General features: G+C 40.0%; 1 protein-coding gene across 3 annotated transcripts in view; it reads left to right on the forward strand.

Moving 5' to 3' along the window:
* Nucleotides 1-26,905, forward strand: part of LOC124620577 (protein maph-9-like) — a 153,171-nt gene that overhangs the window by 30,613 nt on the left and 95,653 nt on the right. For all 3 annotated transcript variants that reach the window (XR_006980195.1, XM_047147080.1, XM_047147079.1), the window contains exon 3: nucleotides 6,179-6,273. Coding sequence is in view for 2 of the 3 variants with exons in the window: in XM_047147080.1 (XP_047003036.1) it covers nucleotides 6,179-6,273 (95 nt within the window). In the remaining variant the exon portion in view is untranslated. The remainder of the gene's footprint in view (nucleotides 1-6,178; nucleotides 6,274-26,905) is intronic.

Raw genomic sequence — 26,905 nt, forward strand, 5'->3', positions numbered from 1 at the left:
AACTTTGTAATTATGTCCATCATCCATAATTTTCTATATTCAGTGTTTATCGGTATTTCATCTACTATTTTTAAGGGAAATGGCAATTAAATCAAGACCCTAAGCTGCTGACAGGCGTTGATATACCTCAACGGGGACAGTTGAAAATGAGTGTCCCTACCGGGACTCGAACCCAGGATCTTCTGCTTACATGGCAGACACTCTATCCATCTGAGTCACTGAGGGCACAGAGGATAGTGTGACTGCAGGGATGTATCCCTAGCATACTTGCTGCGAGCCCCACATTCCCAACTTAATGTCCACACACTACTTTGTAGTGCCTGTCGTCAGCTTGGGTTCTTGATTTAATTATCATTTCATTCTAGAGAGCTGCATGGTCACCGATGGTATCTGTTCTTCCAGACATGTCCAAAAGAACAGATACCATCTTCATCTTCATATTCATATTCATATTGTTAAGAGAGTTTGTTCTTGTTGATACTCCCTTCTTACTGCTGTCTCTTTGACTCTTTCAATACTCCATCTTTTTGATAAGAAAAAATCACTGTCTACATCTATTACTGGGTAGCTATGGCTAGACTTTATTTACTTTATATACCTTATCTTCACTAATATAAACTCAATTTGAATCCTGTTTGCATCTGGATCTTTCTATGTGCATCTCCTCCTTTATTCATTTTGAAGGTTGTTTTTGTTGTCATTATGTTATGTTTCTCACAAAACTCAAGTAAGTGGTCTCATCTGTTATTAGTTATTGCTAAGCCAAATCTCCCAGCTTCCCCTCTTCCAATATTACTCCCTAGTATGCCTCTGAAATCTCCCATTATGGGTACATTATCCTTGTCACTTGTTATTTTTATAGTCTACATGACGTGTGTTCGTAACATTAGACGCCTCCCCCCACATTACTGCTGTGCCACTGTACAGTATTGTCATTAAGTCACTGTTGAAATTACCTTGTCTTTACATCTAGTTTCACACAGGTTGATAATTTTTTTATGTTCTAAATTCTGTGTTGTTAGTAGTGTCTAGTGTCCCGACAGATATTTCATGGTCCCATTTTCATCCCTTTCTTCATACTGTGTGGTTTTTGCTGGATCTTGACCTGGGCCTCCTCTCTCATATCCTTGTAGATCTCGACTTCAGATTTCTATTATCTCTTATGTAAAAATTATTCTCTGTACCCTCGTGGTTACTATACTTAGGAAATAACTTAATGATATCCCATATCCTTCCACACTAAAATTTTACTGTCATTCAGGTCATTCTGATCATGCCAGTAAATATTCAGTCACAGTCCAGGTTGATAGCCCATGTCTTCTGCACTGTCCAGGCCAGAAATTAGGACCAGAGAAGCCATCATAGCGTAGATGTTTCTTAGAGAGAACATTAAAAGTAAATAGGGATACGTAGCTGGAAGAACCCTTTGATATCTTGAAAGATACACATTTAGACTGATAATATAGAACAATATAATGAATATTATGAAAAGAAAAGTTGCCATTCACTTATAGCAACAACTTTCCTTTTTATAGTATTGTTACATTCCATCTTGGATTTTCCAATGTTCAAGAACAATACTAAGCATATATAAAAACCAAAGTGTAAGAATAGATATTAATGGAGAAGAATGGAAAGCCAAAATTAGAGAAGGATTTAAGACAAGGATGCTCATTATCCCCATATTTGTTTAACTCCTCCATGAAAAGATCTCTGAGTATCTTAAAAGGAAAAACATCAGAAGTTGAAGAGAATGGTCTTTCAATTGACTTTGTAAGATTTGCAGCTGATATTGCCTGAGTATCTGATACATAATAACATATACAACATATACTTCACACATTTTCAGCAGTTATGAAAAAGTTTCGACTAAAAAGTAATAGCCAGAAACCAAAGCAAATCAAAATGGGGTGGTCACCTGATGTCCAAATGGAAATAAATAAATTGAAGAAGATGAAAAATTTGATTATTTAGACACATTAATAACAGAACCTGCAGGAAATAAGTTGGAAAAAGAACTGTAACAACTAAACGGTGTGGTCTTGTTGTGGGATGTATTGAGACACAGTATGAGTTTAACATAAATAAAGAAGACCAAGGGAAGGCAAAGAAAAAAAAAGTTGATAAATTGGAAAGGAAATAACAAAGTTCCAAAATCATCAGGAAATGAGGACAGCACGAAATAGGCGAGAATCATTGCAGTGACACGGCATAGCCCTTAGATGATGTTGAGGTGGTTCAAGACATAGCTGCCCACCTTTCAGTTGTCAAAGGTATTACATTTACGTTGCTATTCACATATGCAATCAAAAGTGCCACAGATTACTCAGAAGTTGTACAGACAACACGTGCTTGTTCTGTTAAATAACATAAATCCACCTAGTTACAGTAAATTTTAGTTTCAATTAATATTCCAGAGAAGGCTTATGACACCACATGGAAGCAAAATGTCTTCTTACAGAGTAAGGATTTGGCAAATTACTCCCCTTCTTTGCCGGCCGCGGTGGTCTCGCGGTTCTAGGCGCGCAGTCCGGAACCGCGCGACTGCTACGGTCGCAGGTTCGACTCCTGCCTCGGGCATGGATGTGTGTGGTGTCCTTAGGTTGGTTAGGTTTAAGTAGTTCTAAGTTCTAGGGGACTGATGACCACAGCTGTTAAGTCCCATAGTGCTCAGAGCCATTTTGAACTCCCCTTCTTTAAAAGGCCCTTCCTCACTTATCAATTTCCTTGTTAACCCTGTTAGACATTATGAACAGAGTTATGTCCCACAACATATAGCTGACTGTTATTGCTGCTTCTGTTAATAATATAATGTCCTTAGTAAAGACTGATGTGCGGGGCTCCTTATTCTCATAGCCATTATGCAGCTATCAAGCTATGCAAGGCTTTGTCCACAGTTACCCGGAGATAATATGTTGTGCCTCTTTAAATGCACATAATTGCACATTTACATATTGAAACAGGAGAAATCAAATTTCAATTAAACATAAGGTACATATGCTAAGTTCAGTTATGTTATCTTCAGTTGCAATACACACACTCGTGAGAATAAGAGGGGCAAAAGCTCTGTCATCCCAACTGATCTTAGTGTACATATGGGTCTGAAACATATAGAGACTAGGGGACTGATGACCATAGCTGTTAAGTCCCATAGTGCTCAGAGCCATTTGAACCATATAGAGACTCAGGACTGTCAATATTTTGTGCTGCACAAAACACATTTCACAGGAAGTATTGAAACTTAAACCATACATGCATCAGATAGCTTCACATTTTAGTTTTGTGTAACATCGTACCCCTTTCCTAAACTGTTAAAATGGAAATTTCAGCATGTTTCTGAATTACCTGGCTTGTCCAATTGTTTCATAAGGGATCAATCATCTATTGTGTCTTAACTTATAGTTTTACCTTTCACTAATTATCCTAATCTTATTTAACAGTGTATTTTTTAGCAAAGAATGTTTGATATTTTTAGAATGTCTGTTTTAAGTTTGCATCTGTGACAGAGAAATGTGACTCAGTGAGACAGCAAACAGCATTCTAAATAAATTTTCATGTTTTCAGTGTACACATTTTTATTATTTTAGCCATGTTCATTTCTAGTTAAATCAAACAATGGAAACTCCAGGTTGGAATATCAACAATTTAGAAAAAGAGTGCTATTTACTGTAAAGATGACACATTAAGTTGCAGACACTTACACATAGGCTTTTGACCAAAGCCTTCATCAGAACTGAAAGAGAAACATTCACCATTCATTCAAACAAACAAGCACATTCACTCACATGTCTGTGAACCAAACTGTGGCAGCTCAGACCAGAATGCAACTTTCACGTGGAATGGAAGTAGCAAACTGGGTGGGCAGTTGGGTGGGTGGGTGGGGTGGGGGTTGGGGGATGGCAGTGTATGTGTGGGAGGAGAGAGGAGCACTGCCTGGCAGTGTGTGTAGGTGCAGGGACTACACTGCCCACTGGCACTGTGTCAGGAAAGAAAAACGGAGCAAAAAAGGAGAGGAACAGAGAAAGATGGGTGGGTACGTTGGCAGAGGATGGCAAAAAAAGAGGGTGGGAGACGAGAATGGGGAGAAGGTGATAGGACAAAAAGGGGTTGAAAACTGTGGAGTGGAGGGTATGGGGACAGTGTGCTACTGTAGGTTGAGGCCGGGATAATTATGGAAGCAGAGATCTGTTGTAAGACTAACTCCCATCTGCACAGTTCAGAAAAGCTGCTGATAAAGGGGAGGATCCAGATGGCTCTGCCAGGCAGTGCTCCTCTCTCTCCCCACTTGTCACCTGTTCACTACTATCCCTTCCCATTTTCCAACCCCTCCAGATTGCTGCTTCTATTCCACGTGAAAGTTGCATTCTGGTCTGAGTTGGCAGTCATGTGTGTGAGGTGTACTTGTTTGTTTGAATGCGTGGTGTGTTTCTCTTTCTTGTCCTGAAGAATCCTGTGGCCAAAAGCTTTAGTGTAAGCGCCTTTTAATTGTGCCTGTCAGCAACTTAATGTGCTATCTTTATGGTAAGTAGTAATCTGTCTTTTCCTACATTGTTCATTTCTAGTTAATTTTGTAAGAACCTTGCTGTCTACTATATTTAGCACCACATTACAAAATCATAATCACAGAACACAGTCAGTGTCAAACACCAGTTTACTACTGCTAAATTAGGCCATTAGTTAAGGCAAGTGGATATTTGAAATACTGTATTGAATGTTCTTTTGGGAAGAAAGGTCTATACAAGCAAGTAGAGGATGACAACATTAAAGCATTGCTACTTCTTCCATTGTTGGAAAACTGAAGAAACTGAAAAACTGAACAAACAGACTGAGTGAGTTACACTAATTTAACCAGCTAGAAATCCCCAAGCACCGCCTGATTCTGCCAAGTATGTTTTAGACCTATGTAAAGCTGCTATGTACGGGGTTCTTATGACTGTCACCTTGTTCATATGAGACAATTACTACAGTCTGTTAATGAATTTTATGCTGTACCTGACCATTTAATGTGCTTACACTCCTGTAAGAATGAAACTGCCAACTTTTATGTCTGTTTCAGCAGAAAATGGATTACAGTCACACCAAGCAATGTAATGCCTTGACAGGTGTAATATATCCATTCTTGACAACCATGCCCATTAATGTATGTGATTATCTTATGATATTAACCATGGCCAAAAAAGATTTCATTTAATATAGGGCATGGGGTCCAGTTCCCTAAAGAACAACAATTCAATGCTAATTACATTTAGGTTGGCCTCTGAAACATTAATTGTGAAATGTTTGAAAATCCTAAATACTGTATAAAAATGTTATGGTTTAATTAGTTTCATTATTTAAATCCTCCTCCTTCCTCTTTGATGGGCCATCGAGGTGCCAAGTGCCAATTTTAGTTCAAGTTACATCTTGAATATACAGCCCCTGAGAGCTCCTTGGAGTTATTCTGGTGAAATTTTCAGAATATTAAACAACAAAAGAGCATTGGAGATTGCATATTTTAAAAAATTCTTAGCATTAATGAGTTATGGGGTTGTCAGTTATGGGACAGCTGTGTAACATACTTGAATCACCTGGTGCTGACTTAATTATACTCAAAACTAGTAAGGATATTATTTGTGGGATATGAGTCTGAAATATATGATAAAATTTTTTACAAGATGGTTACTGTATTTCCCAAAGACCCTATGACTGACCTGTGTAAGTTTCATGTTCATTCATTGAGCCATCTGTAATCAGTTAATATTTAATTGGATGACATAGTTTCAGCATATGATTTCCCTGTGATTTCATTGGAATTTGTTGTGTTTCTTTGTGCAGCAACAACCCACTGATATTGCTTTCAGTTACTTCACCATGTTATTTCCTACACTGTGTTGATGACATTGACCTATGTATTTCCAGCATTCTGGACATATCAGAATATTACTATTTTTTATCTTTGTCCTCTACTATTAATGTTACTGATGGTGTCTGATATTATGAACACTTATGACAGTTCTGCACCTTTGGAATGTGTGATATATTACAAGTTTTCTCATTCACTTGTACTGACTGTAACGGTCATATGACCTACAATGATTTCTCATTACTCTTTTGCCAAGTGTGAACATTGTTGATGCACAATGCTGCTTATGGACAAGGGATTTTCAGTTTAGGTGTTGTATCAATTGTATTTTTACAGACGGACACCAACACCACGATTGTGTACAAGATTGCATGAACGCTCATTATCGTTGGCCAGTCTTAGGCAAGATGACATGTACACCATGCTCAGAGGTAAGAAATTGTAGAGCAGCTGCAGGTGACCCTGTAAGTCATGTGTAGACCCTCTTTCAGCTTCATATGAAGTGTTTGTTGAAGTTTTGAGAGCAGTGTATTGGCTTGGGGCAGAAGTTATGATATTTACGCTATCCTTATTCACTAACTCGGACATTAGCATTGGCAAAGTTGTACATGGCAGAAAGTTATCTGATAAAGACAGATCAAAACTTGAGTATAGAACTGTTTAATCAAAATGATGTCAGTATAGAGGAGTGTGTGACTTCATTTAAATAGCTGAGAAAGATGCTATGAATTGATATGGTATGGGACAGACACAAGAAAACAGTATTAGGAAAGCTAATGGGAGACCTACATTACTTAGAGTGATTCTGAAAAAGTACAATGCACATGAAAAAGGAAACTGCACACAACAATCTAAAGTGACTGATTCTAGAGCACTTAGGTCAGCATCAAGTTTATCTAATGTAACACTGAAGAATTTCATATGCACACTGCTTGGACTGTAATAGACCAGTTTAACTCTCTATGAAACTGTCACATAGAATCTCCAGAAACTAAAATTGGACTTTTTGGCAGAAGGGTAATTTTGTTCTCACAGAACTCTGCTGAGTAACTCGAGAGAATGAGTATTTGAGATATAGTGTGCTACACTTCTGCTGTCTCTATTGACATTTCATGCATAGTAACTGTGGGAATAAAAAGAGAAATTAGAAAATATATGGAATCACGATGTAATTTTTTCTCCCTCCTTATATGAAATAAATAAGGCAGAGAATGGCTGATACTGGTACAAAGTACCCTCTGCCATGCACTATACTGTGTCTTTCTGAGAATCCATAAATAAAGAAAAGAAAAAGAGAATTTAAGAATGACTTTTTTTCTCAGCAGCAGATCAAACACTATTTTGAAACTTCCTGGCAAACTAAAACTGTATGTTGGACTGAGATTAAAATCTGGAATCTTGTCTTTCATGGAAAATGCTCATACTGACTAAGTGATACCGGCATGACTCAAGACCTATCTTCACAGCTTCAATTCTATGAGCAGGCAGGCCTACCTTTCTCTTACTTTCCAAAATCTGCAGAAACTCTCAAGGATACCTTGCAGAGCTACTAGATAATTGACTCAATTACTTTATCATCTTGAAATATGTTTCATGCATTAGAATGCACGTTTTCTCAGTGAATTTTAATGATGAAGTCTTCCCAGGTTATCAGCCTAGTCAAGGCGTCATTCTGTGGCAATCTTTCAATAAGTTTCCTACTTGTCACCTTCAGGCAAAGTGTCGGGTTCATATCCAGGCTCCTCTGCCTCGTCTGCAACAGTTGGGCCAGTTGCACACCTCTGGAAGCGGTGTTGTGGATGGTGGTGGGGCATGCAAGAGATGGGGGATGGTGGTGGGGAGACAACTGGCATACTGGAGGATCCTGGTGTTGCATCCTGGTGCTGCCTGTCTGTTCAATCTAATGCCTTCACCACTTTCCAACCACAGCACTCTTTATGGATTCTTGGTGGCACCACATCCCATGTGGAGCTCAGTTGGAAATTGCTACCCACTTGCCACAATCATCGTGGGCCTGTATCTCTACAGCCTTTTTGATGATTGAGTACCAGAACCTGTTCATCTGGCACAACACTTATATCCATTCAAAATCAACATATGTTCTTCATTGAGGCTGTACCACTGCAGATGTTTCCATTTGCCCAGATTCAGTGGTGTATTTCACAGTGCTGCTCAGAACATGTCAGAAGCATTCATCTGTCAGATGACAAATCTGTAGTGGCAGAGCACAGCCTCCGTGGAGGTCAAACCGGTATGTTTGATTTTGAACAGACAGAGGTGTTGTGCCAGATGAACAGGTTCTGGGAATCTATCATCAAAAAGGCAGTGGAATTATGGATCCATGATACCGATATGTTTGATTTTGAACAGACAGAGATGTTGTGCCAGATGAACATGTTCTGGGAATCGATCATCAAAAAGGCAGTGGAATTATGGATCCATGATGACCTTGTCAATGGGAATAGCAGTTTCCAACTGAGGTTCAGGTGGGATGTAACACTAACAAAAGTGCTCTGATGTGAAAGTGGAAAAGGCAGCAGATGGAATAGATGCACAGCAACAGGACACGACCCCAGGACCCTCCAACAAGCTGGAGAGTTACCCTACCACCACTGCCTGCCATTCCCCACACACCACCATCTACAGAACACCTCCTGGAGATGCATGAATGGCGCAGCTGTGGCAGATTAGGCAGAGGCACATGCAGTCCAGCAGCTATAAAGATACAAACTGGGCGTGAACCCAACACTTTGCGTGAAGGTGATGAGTGCCCTTGGTGAAGGAGGCACAAACCAAAGCACGCAAAGACGTAGGTACCACAACACGCAGCGAAGCATTTTCGGTGGAAAGGAGGATAACACCATACCTAGCCATGAGGCGGTAACACAAAGCATAGTAGTTCTGCAACGGATCAGAAGTCTTAGTGGACAGACGATCTGGCCAACCCTTCTGAATACAGTGTAAAACCCGGGAGAGGGTAGGGTCACAACCCGTAGCAGCCACCAGCCAGTCGCGGTGATGGGGAACCCGTCCACAACCCACTGCTCGGCAACATCCAGGTGCAAACACAAAAGTTTGGCCCTATCGAATGCCAAATCAGGACCCATGGGAAGGCGAGACAGTGCATCAGCATTTGCATGTTGAGCCGTCAGCTGGAAATGAATCTCATAATTGAAACGAGACAAGTAAAGAGCGCAATGCTGGAGGCGGTGTGCAGCCTTGTCGGGAAGTGACGTTGATGGATGAAACAAGGAAACAAGTGGTTTGTGATCCATAACAAGATGAAATTTTAATCCATAGAGAAAAACACCAAACTTATGAAGAGCATAAATAATGGCCAAAGCTTCTTTTTCAATTTGAGAATACTTTTGTTGGGCATCCGTTGAGCATTTTGGAGGCATAAGCAATGGGTTGTTCAGAACCGTCAGAAAAACAGTGCGCAAGGACTGCACTGACATCGTATTGAGAGGTGTCCGTGGCAAGAACAAGATGTTGGCCAAGTCGATAAGTAGCCAGGCACGGGGCCTGTTTCAGCATAGTCTTCAATTTCTGGAAAGCCGCATCGCATGATGCGGAGCAGTGCAAAGCCACATTTTTATGCAACGGGCGATGCAATGGCTGGGCCACCAAAGCAGCAGACAGTAAAAACTTGTGATAGTATGCTATTTTCCCCAAGAAGGCCTGCAGTTTCTTAACAGATGTAGGGCAAGGAAGGGCATAGATCACAGCGACAGTTTGCTGAAGCGGATGAATACCATCTCGAGAGAGTTGAAACCTCAAGTACATGATAGATGCCTGAAAAAATTTTGATTTCTGAAGATTACACTTAAGACTGGCAATCTGTAAGACATGAAAAAGTGTGCAGAGATTTTGAAGACGTTCGTCAGTGGTGGAGCCAGTGACAACAATGTCGTCCTGGTAATTTATACACCCAGGGACAGTGAGCAATAATTGTTCCAAGAATCACTGAAAGAGAGCAGGGGCGCTGGCAACCCCGAATGGCAATCGTTGGTATTGATAGAGGCTGAAAGGTGTGTCAAGGACCAGAAACTGCCGGGAAGCAGCGTCGAGAGGAAGTTGATGATAAGCTTCTGACAGGTCAAGTTTAGAAAAATACTGGCCTCCAGCAAGTTTAGTGAACCAATTCTTCAGATCAAGCCATAGGGTAAGTGTCGATAAGGCTTTCAGCATTTACAGTGGCTTTGAAATCGCCACAGAGACGAATATCACCATTTGGCTTAGCAATGACGACAGGAGAGGGCCACTCACTGGAAGTGACAGGAAGCAAGACCCCTGAAGCAGTGAGATGATCCAGCTCCTGTTTGACCTGATCACGAAGGGCCACAGGAATGGGCTGAGCCCGAAAAAACTTAGGCCGAGCAGTGGGTTTGAGCATGATATGAGCTTCAAAGTTGTTTGCACAGCCTAACCCAGTAGAAAAAAGGGACGAAAATGTCGTCGACAAGGAATCCAGTTGAGTATAAAGAATAGCATCAGAGACAATATTGACAGTCATCTATGGAGAACCCCAAAACACGAAAGGCATTGAAACCAAAAAGATTCTCCCCGTTACTATGGTCAACCACAAATTTGGGAACAGTGCGAACGACAGATTTGTAAGATACCTCAGCATCAAATCGTCCCAAGAGAGAAATTTTCTGTTTATTTTAAGTCAGTAATTGCCTAGTGACAGGTGACAGGATTGGAGAACCCAACTGAAGATACGTCTGAGAATTGATGATAGTGGCAGCTGAACCAGTATCCACCTGCATGCGAACACCTCGACCAAGTATTTGAACAGTGAGGAATAACTTCCCTGAAAGGGAAGAAGTACAACTGACAGACAACACAGAATCAGAATCAGTGTCATGTTCATGAACATCATGTATGCGGTTGGATTTGCAAACGGTGGACACATGACCCTTTTTTTTGCATTTGTGACACACGGCCCAATGTTGTGGACAATCTTCTTGTGAATGTTTCGTAAAACATCATGGACATGAGTAAGTTGCCATGGGTTTTGCTGCAGTTCCTTAGAGGTTTGTTTACGGTTAGGCCGAGGCTGCGCTTGGGAGTGTACTGCGGCCACGTCAGCCAGTGGGCACACGCCACACGCTTCATCAACATCACACAGAGGTTGTATTTCCCCGACGTTGCCCTATGCCTCTATTTGCGCTCCAGCGGCACGAGAAATTTCAAAAGACTGAGCGATTGATAGGACTTCATCTAGAGTCAGATTTGCCAACTGAAGGGCACGTTGCGTAACTTCTTTGTTGGGCACCAATCGGATAATAGCATCCCGTACCATGGAATCGGTGTAGGATTCTTTGTGAACTTCAGTAACAAATTGACACTTTCTATTGAGGCCGTGAAGTTCAGCAGCCCAAGCGCGATAGGATTGATTCGGTTGTTTTTGATAACGATAAAAGGCAACATGAGAGGCTACCACATGCGTTTGCTTTTGAAAATAGACTGACAGAAGTTATAAAATAAATAAAAAAAATATTGTTATTTTAAATATGTTGATTATTCTATCTGTATGATGGTGATTGTGATTGCAATTGTATTTGCTTATCTGGAACGTGGACGTTTAATTATTCGGTATCAGACGCTTGACAATGGCTTTTTCTTAAAGGCTATGTTACTCGTAGTTGACCGTGAAATAAAACTGAATAATCGGACTTCGTAATTAAATAGTTTCCAAAGACTGCTGCGGTAGGTGCGGACTCATAATCTAAATCTCAATATTACAATAATTTGCCAGCCATGCCAATACGTCGTACAGAGGTGATTGTCTACTAAACATAAAAAAGTTACACAGTTAGTTAAATCAGATATATTCAATGAATAAGCCTACAGTTCATAATCCTACTTACTTTTATAAATATAAATTCTTTACAGAATTGAGTGCCTAGTGTGGTTGCAACTCGCAGTATTCTTCTATAACATGTAATATGGCGGGGTGCCAGACAATAAAATAAAATACGTGCTTCTCGCACCACTTCAACCAGAGCTCTCTCTTTCTTAAACAAAACATAAGAGTAACGTAATTGTGCTTTTGTTTTATCAGCGACACAGCGCTGCAGTTGTGTGCCATAGGCTTTATTTATTTGTCACTGATTATTTATTTAATTAATATTTCGCGTTTCCGAGGAAACTCACGCTCGGCATGCAAATGTGCCTTTATATTGCCCCCTGAATTGCGAGGCGAAAGGACACACCTGCAGGCGAGCAATTCACCTAAAGGCACAAGAAAATCTAAGTTATCTACAACTATTTACATGACTTACATTACACATTATATACAAAATTTGAATGACGCGGGTGCGCCGTAAAAGTTCTAATGTTGGCAGATAGAGTGCGCGCATGCGCAGAAGCGTCTGTGTAACTGCGGCACTGCTCAGCTGTTTGTTATTAGTAATGTATTGCGCTACGGAGTCGTGCACAATCGTTGGTAAATTTTCACGTAAGCATCTATCAAAATGTTTGTCTTTGTTCTCAACCCAATCATGAAATTCTTTATTAATATTTTGAAAATGAGCTGTGGCATCTGATTGTAAGATGTCAGTCAGGTGTTGTTCAACATTGTCAAATTTATTCTGTACGTCAGTAATTCGTTTTTCAAGGTTGTCATGTACCGAAGGATATGTTTGAATTTGTTCAGTAAGAACTTCACACGTGACATTAAGGTTTTTTACTTGTGTCTGTAAAAGTGCTACGTCAGTTGTAGTCTTTTCTTGTCTCGTATTGAGCTGGGAAAATTTAGTACTGAGTTCGGTCATCTGTTTGGTCAGTGTGGCGTCTATAAGTTCCACACGCTTACATAAAGTGTCATTACCTATCTTGATTGCTATGAGATCAGATTTGATTTCGTCATTTTGTGTTTTTAACTGTTCATTTTGTGTCTCTAATTGTGCCTTTAAGGTTGCCATGTTTTCGGCGTTTTGTTTCATTAGCATTTGTAACATGTCGGCAATGTTTACCGTTTGCAAGGTCTCTGCCCCCGCCGCGTCATTAGACGTGACGTCATGCATTAACATGGGCTCTGATTGAGATTTTGAAATTTTTGTAGTGGACGGCCTATCGTCAAAATTTTCGTCAACACTTGCGTCAATGTTTGATGAATCGTCACTACCGGTTGCTGTCGTAAAGTCATTTTCTAACACTTGTCTCACGTCCGAGTCGGATTGCGTCTGAATAGTACGTCCTTGCTGTTCCATTTTTGCGTGTTGTTTTCTAGTTATTACCATGCCACACGTGATATATGTTTCAAGAAAATTTTTGACACTGATTTTAAAATAAAATGTAGTTGAGCATGAATCGCTCGTAGCAACAATGGCTGTCTGTTAATTTAAAAATATAAACTGAATTTGAGATTATTGGTAATGGCTGCTAGCCATGTTACATGATATCGTACAGAAGTCGGCCATATTGTACACTCATGTATTGGTATTGTTGCATACGTTATTGTTTAGGGAAAAAAGTACTGAGAATGAAATTTATCACTGAAATTGTTATGCAGAAAAGAAACACTACAGAATTTACTGAAAAGCTAATACACTGAATTATACGTCTGGTCAAGCCTGCTAATGCAAAGATGCTGCGTCTTACCTTATTTTGCTGGAAGTTTCATTGCGTCTTCCCGCAAAATTTCAGAATTGGAAAATATCTTCAGATTTTGTTATCTCTCATACATTTACGTCCAGGTCCAGAAAGTTGATTTTTTACATGAAACAAAGAGAACAATGTAACAAATGACAAAATAACAAGTCCGACACGCAGTCGCCAATATAAAATAAATAAAATTAAATAAAAAACATATTGTTATTTTAAATATGTTGATTATTCTATCTGTATGATGGTGATTGTGATTGCAATTGTATTTGCTTATCTGGAACGTGGACGTTTAATTATTCGGTATCAGACGCTTGACAATGGCTTTTTCTTAAAGGCAATGTTACTCGTAGTTGACCGTGAAATAAAACTGAATAATCGGACTTCGTAATTAAATCGTTTCCAAAGACTGCTGCAGTAGGTGCGGACTCATAATCTAAATCTCAGTATTACAATAATTTGCCAGCCATGCCAATACGTCGTACAGAGGTGATTGTCTACTAAACATAAAAAAGTTACACAGTTAGTTAAATCAGATATATTCAATGAATAAGCCTACAGTTCATAATCCTACTTACTTTTATAAATATAAATTCTTTACAGAATCGAGTGCCTAGTGTGGTTGCAACTCGCAGTGTTCTTCTATAACATGAAATATGGCGGTGTGCCAGACAATAAAATAAAATACGTGCTTCTCGCACCACTTCAACCAGAGCTCTCTCTTTCTTAAACAAAACATAAGTGTAACGTAAGTGTGCTTTTGTTTTATCAGCGACACAGCGCTGCAGTTGTGTGCCATAGGCTTTATTTATTTGTCACTGATTATTTATTTAATTAATATTTCGCGTTTCCGAGGAAACTCACGCTCGGCATGCAAATGGGCCTTTATAAAGTGAGCACATTTCAGCAAAGGACAAAGGTGCAGGATCTTTCAAAGGAGCCAATTGCAACAACAACCAATACATTTGAGGTGAAATCCATGAAAGGAACAGAGACTTACATATTTGTTTGTCCGCGACATGAAATGCCAAGAAGTGCTGTCGAAGACGTTTTTCTTAATCAGACCAGTCTTCCGCTGTCTTGTCGTAAGGAGGAAAAGTAGGTAGAGACAACGACAAGAGACACCCCGCATTTGATGCCACGAAGAAATCACGAATCGCATTTGTGAGAAGCATTTGCTGTTCTACGAGACCTTGCAATAGTTGCTCTAAAGTAGCTACGGAAACTTGTGGGTCAACGATGGAAAAGAAAAATCACTACCTTGTCGCCAATTGTAATAACTTCAAGTTGAACAAATATATTTCAAGGAAGACGCAATACATGAAAGTCACAGATCAAGTAAACAGAATAAGACGTGTGTCCACTTTAACAGTCAAATCATAACCGAGTCCAAATCTAGCGGCCGCTGGCTGGCTGGCCGCTTAGGTGGCGCTGCATGGCTGGCAGACAGCACTGCATGTAATGTAGAGGACGCGCATAACTGTGCGGCGGCACTTTGAAAGATCGGCGAGTCACAACAATAAATTTGTTGTCAGAGTACACCCTTGTCATAATGGACCATTCCCATTTGATTTATTTAATGTTATACATTTATTTGTGTTCTATTTTCATTAACTGTGCCTTATACCAACAGACTCTTGAACAATTTCTTATGAGCACAATTTTGTGGCATACAATCAGATCCCTGTGTTTGTAAATGAGCCACTGGTTGTTATGTAGTAGCAAACTATTTCATTTGATAATTAATATCATACATTCTTTTGCTGCTAAAAACCACCCAGCACATATGAAGGTGCATTCCAGTTTGTCTCAAACTTCCATTTCATATTAAATCTGTCACTGGGGATATGACTGATTTCAAAAAATGGCTGAAATTTTATCTTTTGAATAGCTCTTTCTATTCTTTACACAGGAATCTTTGACAGTGTGTAACAATTAGTACAATGTGTTTAATTTTAATTGCTATAAAAACCGACTATATAGCACTGGCATATCAACTGGTGGCAGAATGGTTTTTATGTGTAATGGCATGTATTACTTATAATTTGTTTGCATAATCATTATTACTACTGCAATCTGTTTGTTGTTTAAACATTTGAACCTCATGTGTCTGTTTATTTATGATTTACTTTGTAAGCCACATGACCATTTAGACATGGTTATTACTGCAATAATTCTACAGCATTGCAATAAACTCACATCAAGCATCTATGGAACATGAAAATAAATAAACAAAAGTAAATCTCATCTGGAATAAACTGATGCAACCAGAGTTGCAATACTACTTACCAAATAGAAGAAATTTATCAAAAATTACCATCACAAAACTAATACATTGGGAATATATTCCTAAATGACAAAAACCTCTTTTGAACTGCAGGTTTATATTGTCGCAGAAGAAGCTGAGTAGGACTGTGGGGTAGTGGTTATGATACTAAACTGTTGCATGGAGGGTCATGAGTTCAAATCTCACCTGGACTGTACAATTTTAATTTCTATATTCGGCTAGAGTACATTCTAGAAGTATCCACAAATGTCAAGAATCATTGTACTGGAATGTTCTTTATCTGTATATATACTGTATGTGCTCTGGCTGGAGGCAGTTCGCTCCGTGCTCTTCTATGTGTAAGTGCTGAATAAACCTTTGTTAAGTGACGTTACTGTTCGTCATTCATCTAAATACACCTTCTTGTACATGACATTATTCTGGGGGAGACACTGGGTATTGGAACTTGTGATAGTGCACATTATAGACAGCAAAGTGGTCCCATCAGGCCACGACAGAGCCGCCGTTTACATGGCGAGAAACCCGAGTTCGAGCCATATTCAACAGATCACAATCTACCGGAGACAGAAGAAGAAGAGGATGTTACGATGACAGCAATGGTGTGCCACCACATGAGACATCCTTCCAGGTTCTCTGGTGATGATGGCCAAGATCCAAACAAGTGGCTGAAGGTATATGAGCGTATAGCCAAATTTAACAAATGGGATTACACCGTGTGTTTGGCTAACGTATTTTTCTACTTGGAGGGCACTGCCAAGCAATGGTATGAGAACAACAAGGAGAAGATCACAAGCTGGGAAGTATTCCAGGCGGAACTGCGCAAATATTTCTGCAACACACAACGACAGAAGTGCAAGGCTGAAGATAAATTAAAGTACAGGGCACAGTGTCCAGGAGAAACTACAACATTCTACATTCAAGACACCTTGGAGCTGTATAAAATAGTGGATCCTAGAATGAAGAAGGAAGACTACGTTGCACATCTCATGAAGGGTGTTGCTGAGGACATGTATCAAGCCCTACTCCTGAAGGAAGTTTCAACAGCAGACGACTTCATAAAATGGTGCAGGTATAATGAGACAATGCATCAATAAACATTACACGCAAAAAGTTTGAACAGCTTCCAAACATCGTATTGATGTCTGTGATGGAGCAAGCAACTGATTTCACAAGTGTTCTTTGTCAGATAGTGAGAATGGAAGTTCAGTAGGCACTTGGATTGCACGGCGAGCAAAAAACCGAGACGCTTCATGGGTTGTAAGGGAGGAAGTGGAACAGACATTGAACCCAATCTCTCATCCTTCATTTCCCTTTAAAATGGAGAAAAAGTTGAAACCCAGGTGAAGTTATGTTCCTACAATGCTGCATGAGGGACCTGTTTGGGCACAAAGGAAAACTGACATCTGGAGGACCCAGGATAACCAACCAGTGTGTTTCCACTGCAGACGACTGGGACATGTTGTATGCTATTGTAGCGAAAGGTGTCAGATATTGGATGGTGCCTGCACCAGAAGACAGCAGACCGATCATAGTTGACACCAACTCCAGGACGACAAAGATGAACAAAAGATGTGGGTGCAGGACGACATATGTCACCACCGCCACAAGCTAGCCACTGGAAAAGGCGCTCCCCAACACACCAATCAAGGTCTCCATCGCTGTTTAGAAGCTCCAGCCGATCGCCTAGCCCCCACAACCTGGAAAACTAAAGGGTGCGACCTTAATTGGAAGTGAGACCGCCGAAGAGAAAACTCCTCCACCACCGATCACTACAAAAATGATAGGAAGCTACGTCGATATCCTCATGAATGGCCAACCAGCCCAAGCCTTTGTCGACTCTGGAGCATCATATTCAGTCATTTTAGAGAAGCACCATTGCCAGTTGCAGAAAACCATATTCATCGACAGCAAAACATCTTTGCTGAAGATGGCTGATGGGAAATATGTAAAACCTACAGGAAGATGTACCATTCATGTGGGTGTAATTGGCCATACACAGCCCTTAGAATTCATCGTCTTACAAGAGTGTAGTCATGACATCATTCTTGGATGGGACTTTTTGAAAGCTTCTCAGGCAATTATAGATTGTGGTGGCTCGAAGATAATGCTAGACGAGATGAGATACTGTGGACAGGAAGATGCGCATCCGAGTGTGCTGAATGAAGTGATCATTCCTGTAGTCAGCACTAGAAAGGTAACTGCCACATGTCGCACCATGCATCAACCCATGGATCTTGTAGTGGAATGTAAGAGAAGCATACCACTGAAGAATAACTTGGTCGTCCCAGCCTCTGTCATCTCCTTTAAGAATGGATTCAGTGAATTGTGGATAGCTAACTGTTGCCGAGAACTGCAGTTCGTTCCAAGACATATGTGCATAGCAAATGCTGAGCCGTTAATTGAAGGACAGATGAGCATCATAGAAACCTCCCATGCTGAGTCTGTGGATGAAATTAGTGCTACCACTATGAGACAAGATCTCCTAGCTTGACTGTCACCAGATCTCACTAAGGAACAACAGGAGACGCTACTAGCCATTCTTCAAGAGTTCTCTGAATGCTTCAATCCACAGGTGAACAGCAAATTAGACAAATCGATGGTGAAGCACCAGATTAGCACTGGAGACCATCAACCAATAAGCCAGAGAGCATACCTTCTGTCAGCAACAGAACGTCAAATAATTTGCAATGAGATAGAGAAAATGATGAAGAGTGGCATCATTCAGCCTTCGCAGAGCCCATGGTCATCTCCAGTGGTCCTCGTCAGGAAGAAGGATGGCAGTTGTCACTTTTGTGTTGATTCGAGGAAGCTTAATAAGGTAACTAAAAAGGACATTTACCCTTTTCCATAAATTGACAATACACTAGATTGTCTGAAGGGGGCTAAGTTTTTCTCAACCATGGACATGTACTCGGGATACTGGCAAATTGAAGTAGATGAGGCTGATCGTGAGAAAACTGCATTCATCACCCCTGAGGGCCTGTATGTGTTTAAGGTAATGCCATTTGGTTTGTGTAATGCACCAGCAAATTTTGAATGGATGATGGATAATCTTCTACCTCACCTGAAGTGGACGATGTGTCTTTGTTATTTAGATGACATTATAGTGTTCTCAGAGACATTTGATGAACATATAAAAAGACTGAGGGCCATTCTTAAGTGTCTCCAACAAGTTGGACTGAAACTTAATCTGAGAAAGTGTTTCTTTAGAGGAAAAGAAATCAAAGTACTTGGACACCTTGTGTCAAACAAAAGTGTCCAACCAGACCCAGAAAAGGTGAGATCTATAACAGAATTACCTATTCCTAAAAGTATTAGAGATGTGAGAAGCTTCCTCTGATTATGTTCTTATTACCGTCATTTTATCAAAGGCTTTTGTATCAAAGACAGGCCACTCTAAAAGTTGTTAAAAGCCGATGCTAAATTTATCTGGGGTGGTGCTCAACAAGAATCTTTCGATCTGCTGCAAAAAGCTCTGATGTCTGACCCTGTACTTGGTCTGTATGATGAGAGAGCCCCTACAGAACTACACACAGATGACCGTGGGTATGTGATCAATGCTGTTCTGGTGCAAATTTCAGACAGAAAAGAGAAGGTTATATCCTATGCTCCTAGGACACTTACAAAAGCTGAGAGAAACTACTCAACTACAGAAATAGAATGTCTTGCTGTGATCTGGGCCATGTCCAAATTTTGACAGTACTTTATGGAAGTCCATTCACAATTGTTACAGACCATCATTCACTTTGTTGTCTGGCAGGTCTTAAGGATCCAACAAGACGACTCACCAGGTGGGCACTATGGCTTCAAGAGTATGACATTACCATAGTGTACAAATATGGGCAAAAACACCAAGATGCCAACTATCTCTAAAGAAACCCTATGCAAGACCATCAAGACTTTGATGAAGATAGTGACTGTCCTGCTGCACTCCAGGGTCTCTTTGCTGAGCAGAAGAAAGACGCCAAGATATCTCAAATTATGCTTGCCTTAAATTGGTCAGAGGATGTGAAAGGACAATTTAAGGTAATTAATGGATTACATTGCAAGAAAAACTTGATCCATTTGGAAAGAGGTGGCTACCAGTGATTCCTAAACACATGCGCGTAGATGTTCTGCAGAAATTCCCTCTGACAAGTTCCTCAGGCGCTACTTTGGACCTTATAAGGTTGTAAGACAGTTGTCTGATGTTACTTATGAAGTTGAAGATTTCAACCCTGACACAAGACAATGAAAGATCAGAGATACGGTCCCCATCCTTCGAATGATGCCCTACGAGGATCCTGCAACCCAGGGTAAATTCAAAGCTCCAGCAACAGGCAACAAGCGGAAAGGTGACAAAGAGCGTAGCGGCAAAAGATGTTCTAAGATCACCGCCAGGGCGAGCATCAGTCATCAGGAGTCAGAGTATGCAGGACTAATGACTCGTTCCCACACTAGGAGACGTAACACCAAGACGCTGTTTTCTTAAGGAGGAAGCAATGGTGCAGAAGAAGCTGAGAAGCATCATGGTGTAGTGGTTATGAGGCTAAACTGTTGCATGGAGGGTCGTGAGTTCAAAACTCACCTGGACTGTACAATTTTAATTTCTATATTCGGCTTGAGTACATTCTAGAAGTATCCACAAATGTCAAGCATCATTGTGCTGGAATGTTCTGTAGCTGTATATATACTATATGTGTTCTGGCCAGAGGCAGTTCACTCCGCGCTCTTGTATGTGCAAGTGCTGAATAAACCGTCCATAAGTGAAGTTAGTGCTCGACATTCATCTAATTACACCTTCTTCTATGTGACAATATAGCTGCCAACAAATTATTATAATCATAATGAAACATATTTTACACATTGTAGTAGGTCATTCCTAGCACTTGTGTTGATCTGCAAGTGAAATTATTAGTAGAAATCAGTTATTAGCATTCATTCAGGTCTTGTTGACTGTCATAATTTTACAACAGAACATGTAAAATTTTTCTTATCTCATTTATAATAATAAAAGTGACAGGCTGATTGTGGTTATTACAGTTTCAAGCAGATGTAGGTATGTGTAACTGGAACAAAACAAACTCAGCATCAAGCTGCTGTGATTAATATTCTTATTACTTCTGTAGCAATAATAATATTTAACCACAAGGGTAAATGAGAAAATTGCAGCCAAAGATTAACGTTGTCATGGATGTGACTTTTGTGTGGTGTCTGTCAACAGCACTGCATAGTGTAACAAACAAGGCATTAATAAATTAAATATTAGACGAAGCATGACTATTCTTGTTTCAGTGTGTTCTCATTATGAAATGTTACATACATTTCTAATAGACAAACAATATTTATAGACTAGTTAAAACTGTTAGTGTAGCAAGAACAGCACTAAGGCATTCGCTGTAAGAAATCATAAGGTCTTGAAACTTAAAAGTACTACCTTTTTTCTGTTTTTAGAAGGCTCCAGATACCTACAGATGAAGGTCCAAACTTGTATATTTTGCTGTCTATTCACCTGTAACTCATCATATAAATAGACAATGAAATATGTTACATATGTCATGGTCAAATGCAACCACACATAGTTTTAGTTGCAACATGTCATGACGTAAACTTCATTTCAGACCACCTTGGTTGTAATTGTCATTTTCACTGAGCAAGGTAGTAAGACAATGGACTGACACTGGAGAGTACAGCAGTTCAATTCACTGTCAGGCCATCCAGATTTAGATTTGCTGAGGCTTCCCGAAATAGTTTAAGACAAATGCCCAGATGGTATTTCTGAAAAGAATATGGGCTGTTTCCTTCCACATGCCTCTCCATTCGAAGCTTGTGCCCCACCTCTGATGATCTCATCATTGTTGTTTTTGTGGTCTTCAGTCCTGAGACTGGTTTGATGCAGTTCTCCATGCTACTCTATCCTGTGCAAGCTTCTTCATCTCCCAGTACCTACTGCAACCTACATCCTTCTGAATCTGTTTAGTGTATTCATCTCTTGGTCTGCCTTTACGATTTTTACCCTCCACGCTGCCCTCCAATACTAAATTGGTGATCCCTTGATGCCTCAGAACATGTCCTATGAACCAATCCATTCTTCTAGTTAAGTTGTGCCACAAACTTCTCTTTTCCCCAATCCTATTCAATACCTCCTCATTAATTATATGATCTACCCATCTAATCTTCAGCATTCTTCTGTAGCACCAAATTTCGAAAGCTTCTATTCTCTTCTTGTCCAAACTAGTTATCGTCCACGTTTCACTTCCATACATGGCTACGCTCTATACAAATACTTTGAGAAACGACTTCCTGACACTTAAATCAATACTCGATGTTAACAAATTTCTCTTCTTCAGAAACGCTTTCCTTGCCATTGCCAGTCTACATTTTATATCCTCTCTACTTCGACCATCATCAGTTATTTTGCTCCCCAAATAGCAAAACTCCTTTACTGCTTTAAGTGTCTCATTTCCTAATCTAATTCCCTCAGCATCACCTGACTTAACATTCCATTATCCTCGTTTTGCTTTGTTGTTGTTCATCTTATACCCTCCTTTCAAGACACTGTCCATTCCGTTCAACTGCTCTTCCAAGTCCATTTCTGTCTCTGACAGAATTACAATGTTATCGGCAAACCTCAAAGTTTTTATTTCTTCTCCATGGATTTTAATACCTACTCCGAACTTTTCTTTTGTTTCCTTTACTGCTTGCTCAATATACAGATTGAATAGCATCGGGGAGAGGCTACAACCCTGTCTCACTCCCTTCCCAACCACAGCTTCCCTTTCATGTCCCTCAACTCATATAACTGCCATCTGGTTTCTGTACAAATTGTAAATAGCCTTTCACTCCCTGTATTTTACCCCTGCCACCTTCAGAATTTGAAAGAGAGTATTCAAGTCAACATTGTCAAAAGCTTTCTCTAAGTCTACAAATGCTGGAAATGTAGGTTTGCCTTTCCTTAATCTAGCTTCTAAGATAAGTCGTAGGGTCAGTATTGCCTCACGTGTTCCAACATTTATACGGAATCCAAACTGATCTTCCCCAAGGTCAGCTTCTACCAGTTTTTCCATTCATCTGTAGAGAATACGTGTTAGTATATTGCATCCGTGACTCATTAAACTGATTGTTCGGTAATTTTCACATCTGTCATTACCTGCTTTCTTGGGGATTGGAATTATTATATTCTTCTTGAAGTCTGAGGGTATTTCGCCTGTCTCATACATCTTGCTCACCAGATGGTAGAGTTTTGTCAAGACTGGCTCTCCCAAGGCCGTCAGTAGTTCTAATGGAATGTTGTCTACTGCCGGGGCCTTGTTTCGACTCAGGTCTTTCAGTGCTCAGTCAAACTCTTCACGCAGTATCATATCACCCATTTCACCTTCATCTACATCTTCTTCCATTTCCATAATATTGTCCTCAAGTACATTGCCCTTGTATAGGCCCTCTATATACTCCCTCCACCTTTCTGCTCTCCCTTCTTTGCTTAGAACTGGGTTTCCATCTGAGCTCTTGGTATTCATACAAGTGGTTCTCTGTTCTCCAAAGGTCTCTTTAATTTTCCTGTAGGCAGTATCTATCTTACCCCTAGTGAGATAACCCTCTACATCCTTACATTTGTCCTCTAGCCATCCCTGCTTAGCCATTTTGCACTTCCTGTCGATCTTGTTTTTGACACATTTGTATTCCTTTTTGGCTGCTTCATTTGCTGCATTTTTATATTTTCTCCTTTCATCAATTAAATTCAGTATTTCTTCTGTTACCCAAGGATTTCTACTAGCCCTCGTCTTCTTACCTACTAGGTCCTCTGCTGCCTTCACTACTTCATCTCTCAAAGCTACCCATTCTTCTTCTACTGTATTTCTTTCCCCAATTCTTGTTAATTGTTCCCTTATGCTCTCCCTGAAACTCTGTACAACATCTGGTTTGGTCAGTTTATCCAGGTCCCATCTCCTTAAATTCCCACCTTTTTGCAGTTTCTTCAGTTTTAATCTACAGTTCATAACCAATAGATTGTGATCAGAGGCCACATATGCCCCTGGAAATGTCTTAGAATTTAAAACCTGGTTCCTAAATCTCTGTCTTACCATTATGTAATCTATCTGAAACCTGTCAGTATCTCCAGGCTTCTTCCATGTGTACAACCTTCTTTTATGATTCTTGAACCAAGTGTTAGCTATGATTAAGTTGTGCTCTGTGCAAAATTCTATCAGGTGGCTTCCTCTTTCATTTCTTAGCCCCAATCCATATTCACCTACTACGTTTCCTTCTCTCCCGTTTCCTACTACTGAATTCCAGTCACCCATGACTATTAAATTTTTGTCTCCCTTCACTATCTGAATAATTTCTTTTATTTCATCATACATTTCTTCAATTACTTCGTCATCTGCAGAGCTAGTTGGGATATAAACTTGTACTGTTGTAGTAGGCATGGGCTTCGTGTCTATCTTGGCCACAATAATGCGTTCACTATGCTGTTTGTAGTAGCTTACCCACCCTCCTATTTTTTTATTCATTATTAAACCGACTCCTGCATTACCCCTATTTGATTGTGTATTTATAACCCTGTATTCACCTGACCAGAAATCTTGTTCCTGCTGCCACCGAACTTCACTAATTCCCACTATATCTAACTCCAACCTATCCATTTCCCTTTTTAAATTTTCTAACCTACCTGCCCGATTAAGGGATCTGACATTCCACACTCTGATCCGTAGAATGCCAGTTTTCTTTCTCCTGATAACGACGTCCTTTTGAGTAGTCCCCGCCTGGAGATCCAAATGTGGGACTATTTTACCTCTGGAATATTTTACCCAAGAGGACACCATCATTATTTAATCATACAGTAAAGCTGCATGCCCTGGGGAAAAATTACGGCCATAGTTTCCCCTTGCTTTCAGCCGTTCACAGTACCAGCACAGCAAGGCTGTTTTGGTTAGTGTTACAAGGCCAGATCAGTCAATCATCCAGACCGTTGCCCCTGCAACTACTGAAAAGGCTGCTGCCCCTCTTCAGGAACCACACTTTTGTCTGGCCTCTCAACAGATACCCCTCCGTTGTGGTTGCACCTATGGTACGGCTATCTGTATCGCTGGGGCACGTAAGCCTCCCCACCAACGGCAAGGTCCATGGTTCTTGGGGGGATGATCTCATCATCAGTGTTATAGTATACCCTAATCTTCCTTCCTTTTTTTGTACTTCTCACTAAAACACAAATTAAATGCTTTATGCTGTGTCAAATATATTGATGTTAGTTAGTCTCTTCATCATCATTGCAGAAAATAAAATAACTGTGATGCAAAGAGTTAATGTGACAACCCATCATATGTTGAAGGCACGGAGTTGTGGATGGCCAGTGAAATAAGAACTGAGAGATGATAAATCAGCTTATGAACCTGCATAGTCTATTTTTCTCCAAAGCACGCATTCTCATAACTACTCTGTTCTGACCCTAACATTTGATGAGCTTAACAGTAACATAAAACATTTTCTTATCTCTTAACATTATCATATAATTCAAAAATATGTTAACATTTTCATTAATGTGGGAGACTGGCTTTTTAATGTCCACATTTAAATGAGATATAGAATGATTTACTGCTTATTACCTATTGTATACCTCTAACATAGTCTGTGTTTGAAGTTGGCTGAGTAGCGACCAGTACATATTCACATATTCATTTCATACTTTTTATCCTGAAGCAGCTGAACTTCTCTCACATTTTTGTAAATATTCTTCATTAATTTGTAGGCTAGTCACTAGTTCATAGGCTTTGGTGATTTTGATTATTCTGCTGTAGTGCTTGTCATATATTGGGTCTACAACTTTGCTTCCACTGTTTTGCAATAGACAGCAGTAGCAGAAAGTGGGGTTCGGGTGGTTGGTTATAGGTGTAATACAATAAGCTTAGGCACCTGTAAACATAATGCCATAAAAATATTAGTCAATCTGTGATAGCATCATAAGGTTATTCTTCATTAAGTATGTCAACTTACCTACCCATTTCTCGCCATTTGCAGGAAGTTTTAATTTTCTGCTTTAACGTGAAGAAATCTGCAGCCGTGGCTCTTAAAATGCTGGGTAAGACCAATGGTGAGGGAGCTATTAATGGAAAAGTGCAGAGAATGTTTTCAACGCCTTAAAATTGGTAATTTTGATGTCAAAGACTGGCATTGCAGTGGAAGACAGAATGTTTTTGTAGTTACTGAAACAGATGAAGACAGTCACAGAACATCATTATTGAAAGCAATTGATGCGTTCAAGCCCACCACTGAAACACGAATGGCCATAATACGGCAATAGACATGTAAAAGTAATTTTGCAGCAGGACAGTGCTCGACCCCATGTCGCAAAACCAGTCAAAATATACATGGAAATGTTGAAATAAGAAGTCGTATCCCTCCCGCTGTATTCTCTATACATTGCTCTCTCTGACTACCACCTTTTTTGATCAGAGGCATACAGTCTGGCTGACCAGCACTTCTGCTTATATGAACAAGTGCAAAACTGAATCGATTCATGGATCCCCACAAAAGACGTCCATTTCTTCCACTATGGGATTTGTATGCTATCCAAAAGATGGGGGAATGTAGTGGCCAGCTATGGGCATTACTATGAATCTTAATTTTTTTGTAAGTTTTACACAATAAAGGCTCGAACTTCGAGAAAAACCAGCGGAAGCAAAGTTGTAGACCTAGTAGTATTTGTCTTAACTATGAGCCTATAATGGTCAGTGACATTACAAATACAAGGATTAGTGCAAAAATAAAATTGATTTTGTTTGTGGAAATAATATCCAAAATTCACCGTGGTACACAATTTTAAATCTGTACGCATTGTTCATTTACTGACAGCCAAAAGTGCTTCTGTTGTGTGCTTAGGCAGGCATTATAGGTGTTAAATATGAGCACACTGGGTCATAAGGCAGACATTTAGATATCAGTCCACTTTGTCCCAGAGGTGTCCATCATATCTTTTGTTTTAGCTCCACTATATGAGATATGCAATTCTTCAAATAATCCAGCTGGGGCTGTACCCTGTGTACTTGATGCATTCCCAAGAAAACAAATCATTGAGAGTTAAATCATGTGATAGCAGAAACCAGATGAGCATTGGCATGTCATCACTCTTGATGCAGTTGATCCAGGATTCTGGTGGAGTGTCATTCAGGTGTTTATGTATAACTCAA

The sequence above is a fragment of the Schistocerca americana genome, chromosome 1, assembly GCF_021461395.2.
Source record: "Schistocerca americana isolate TAMUIC-IGC-003095 chromosome 1, iqSchAmer2.1, whole genome shotgun sequence".
In the NCBI taxonomy this organism is placed as follows: domain Eukaryota; kingdom Metazoa; phylum Arthropoda; class Insecta; order Orthoptera; family Acrididae; genus Schistocerca; species Schistocerca americana.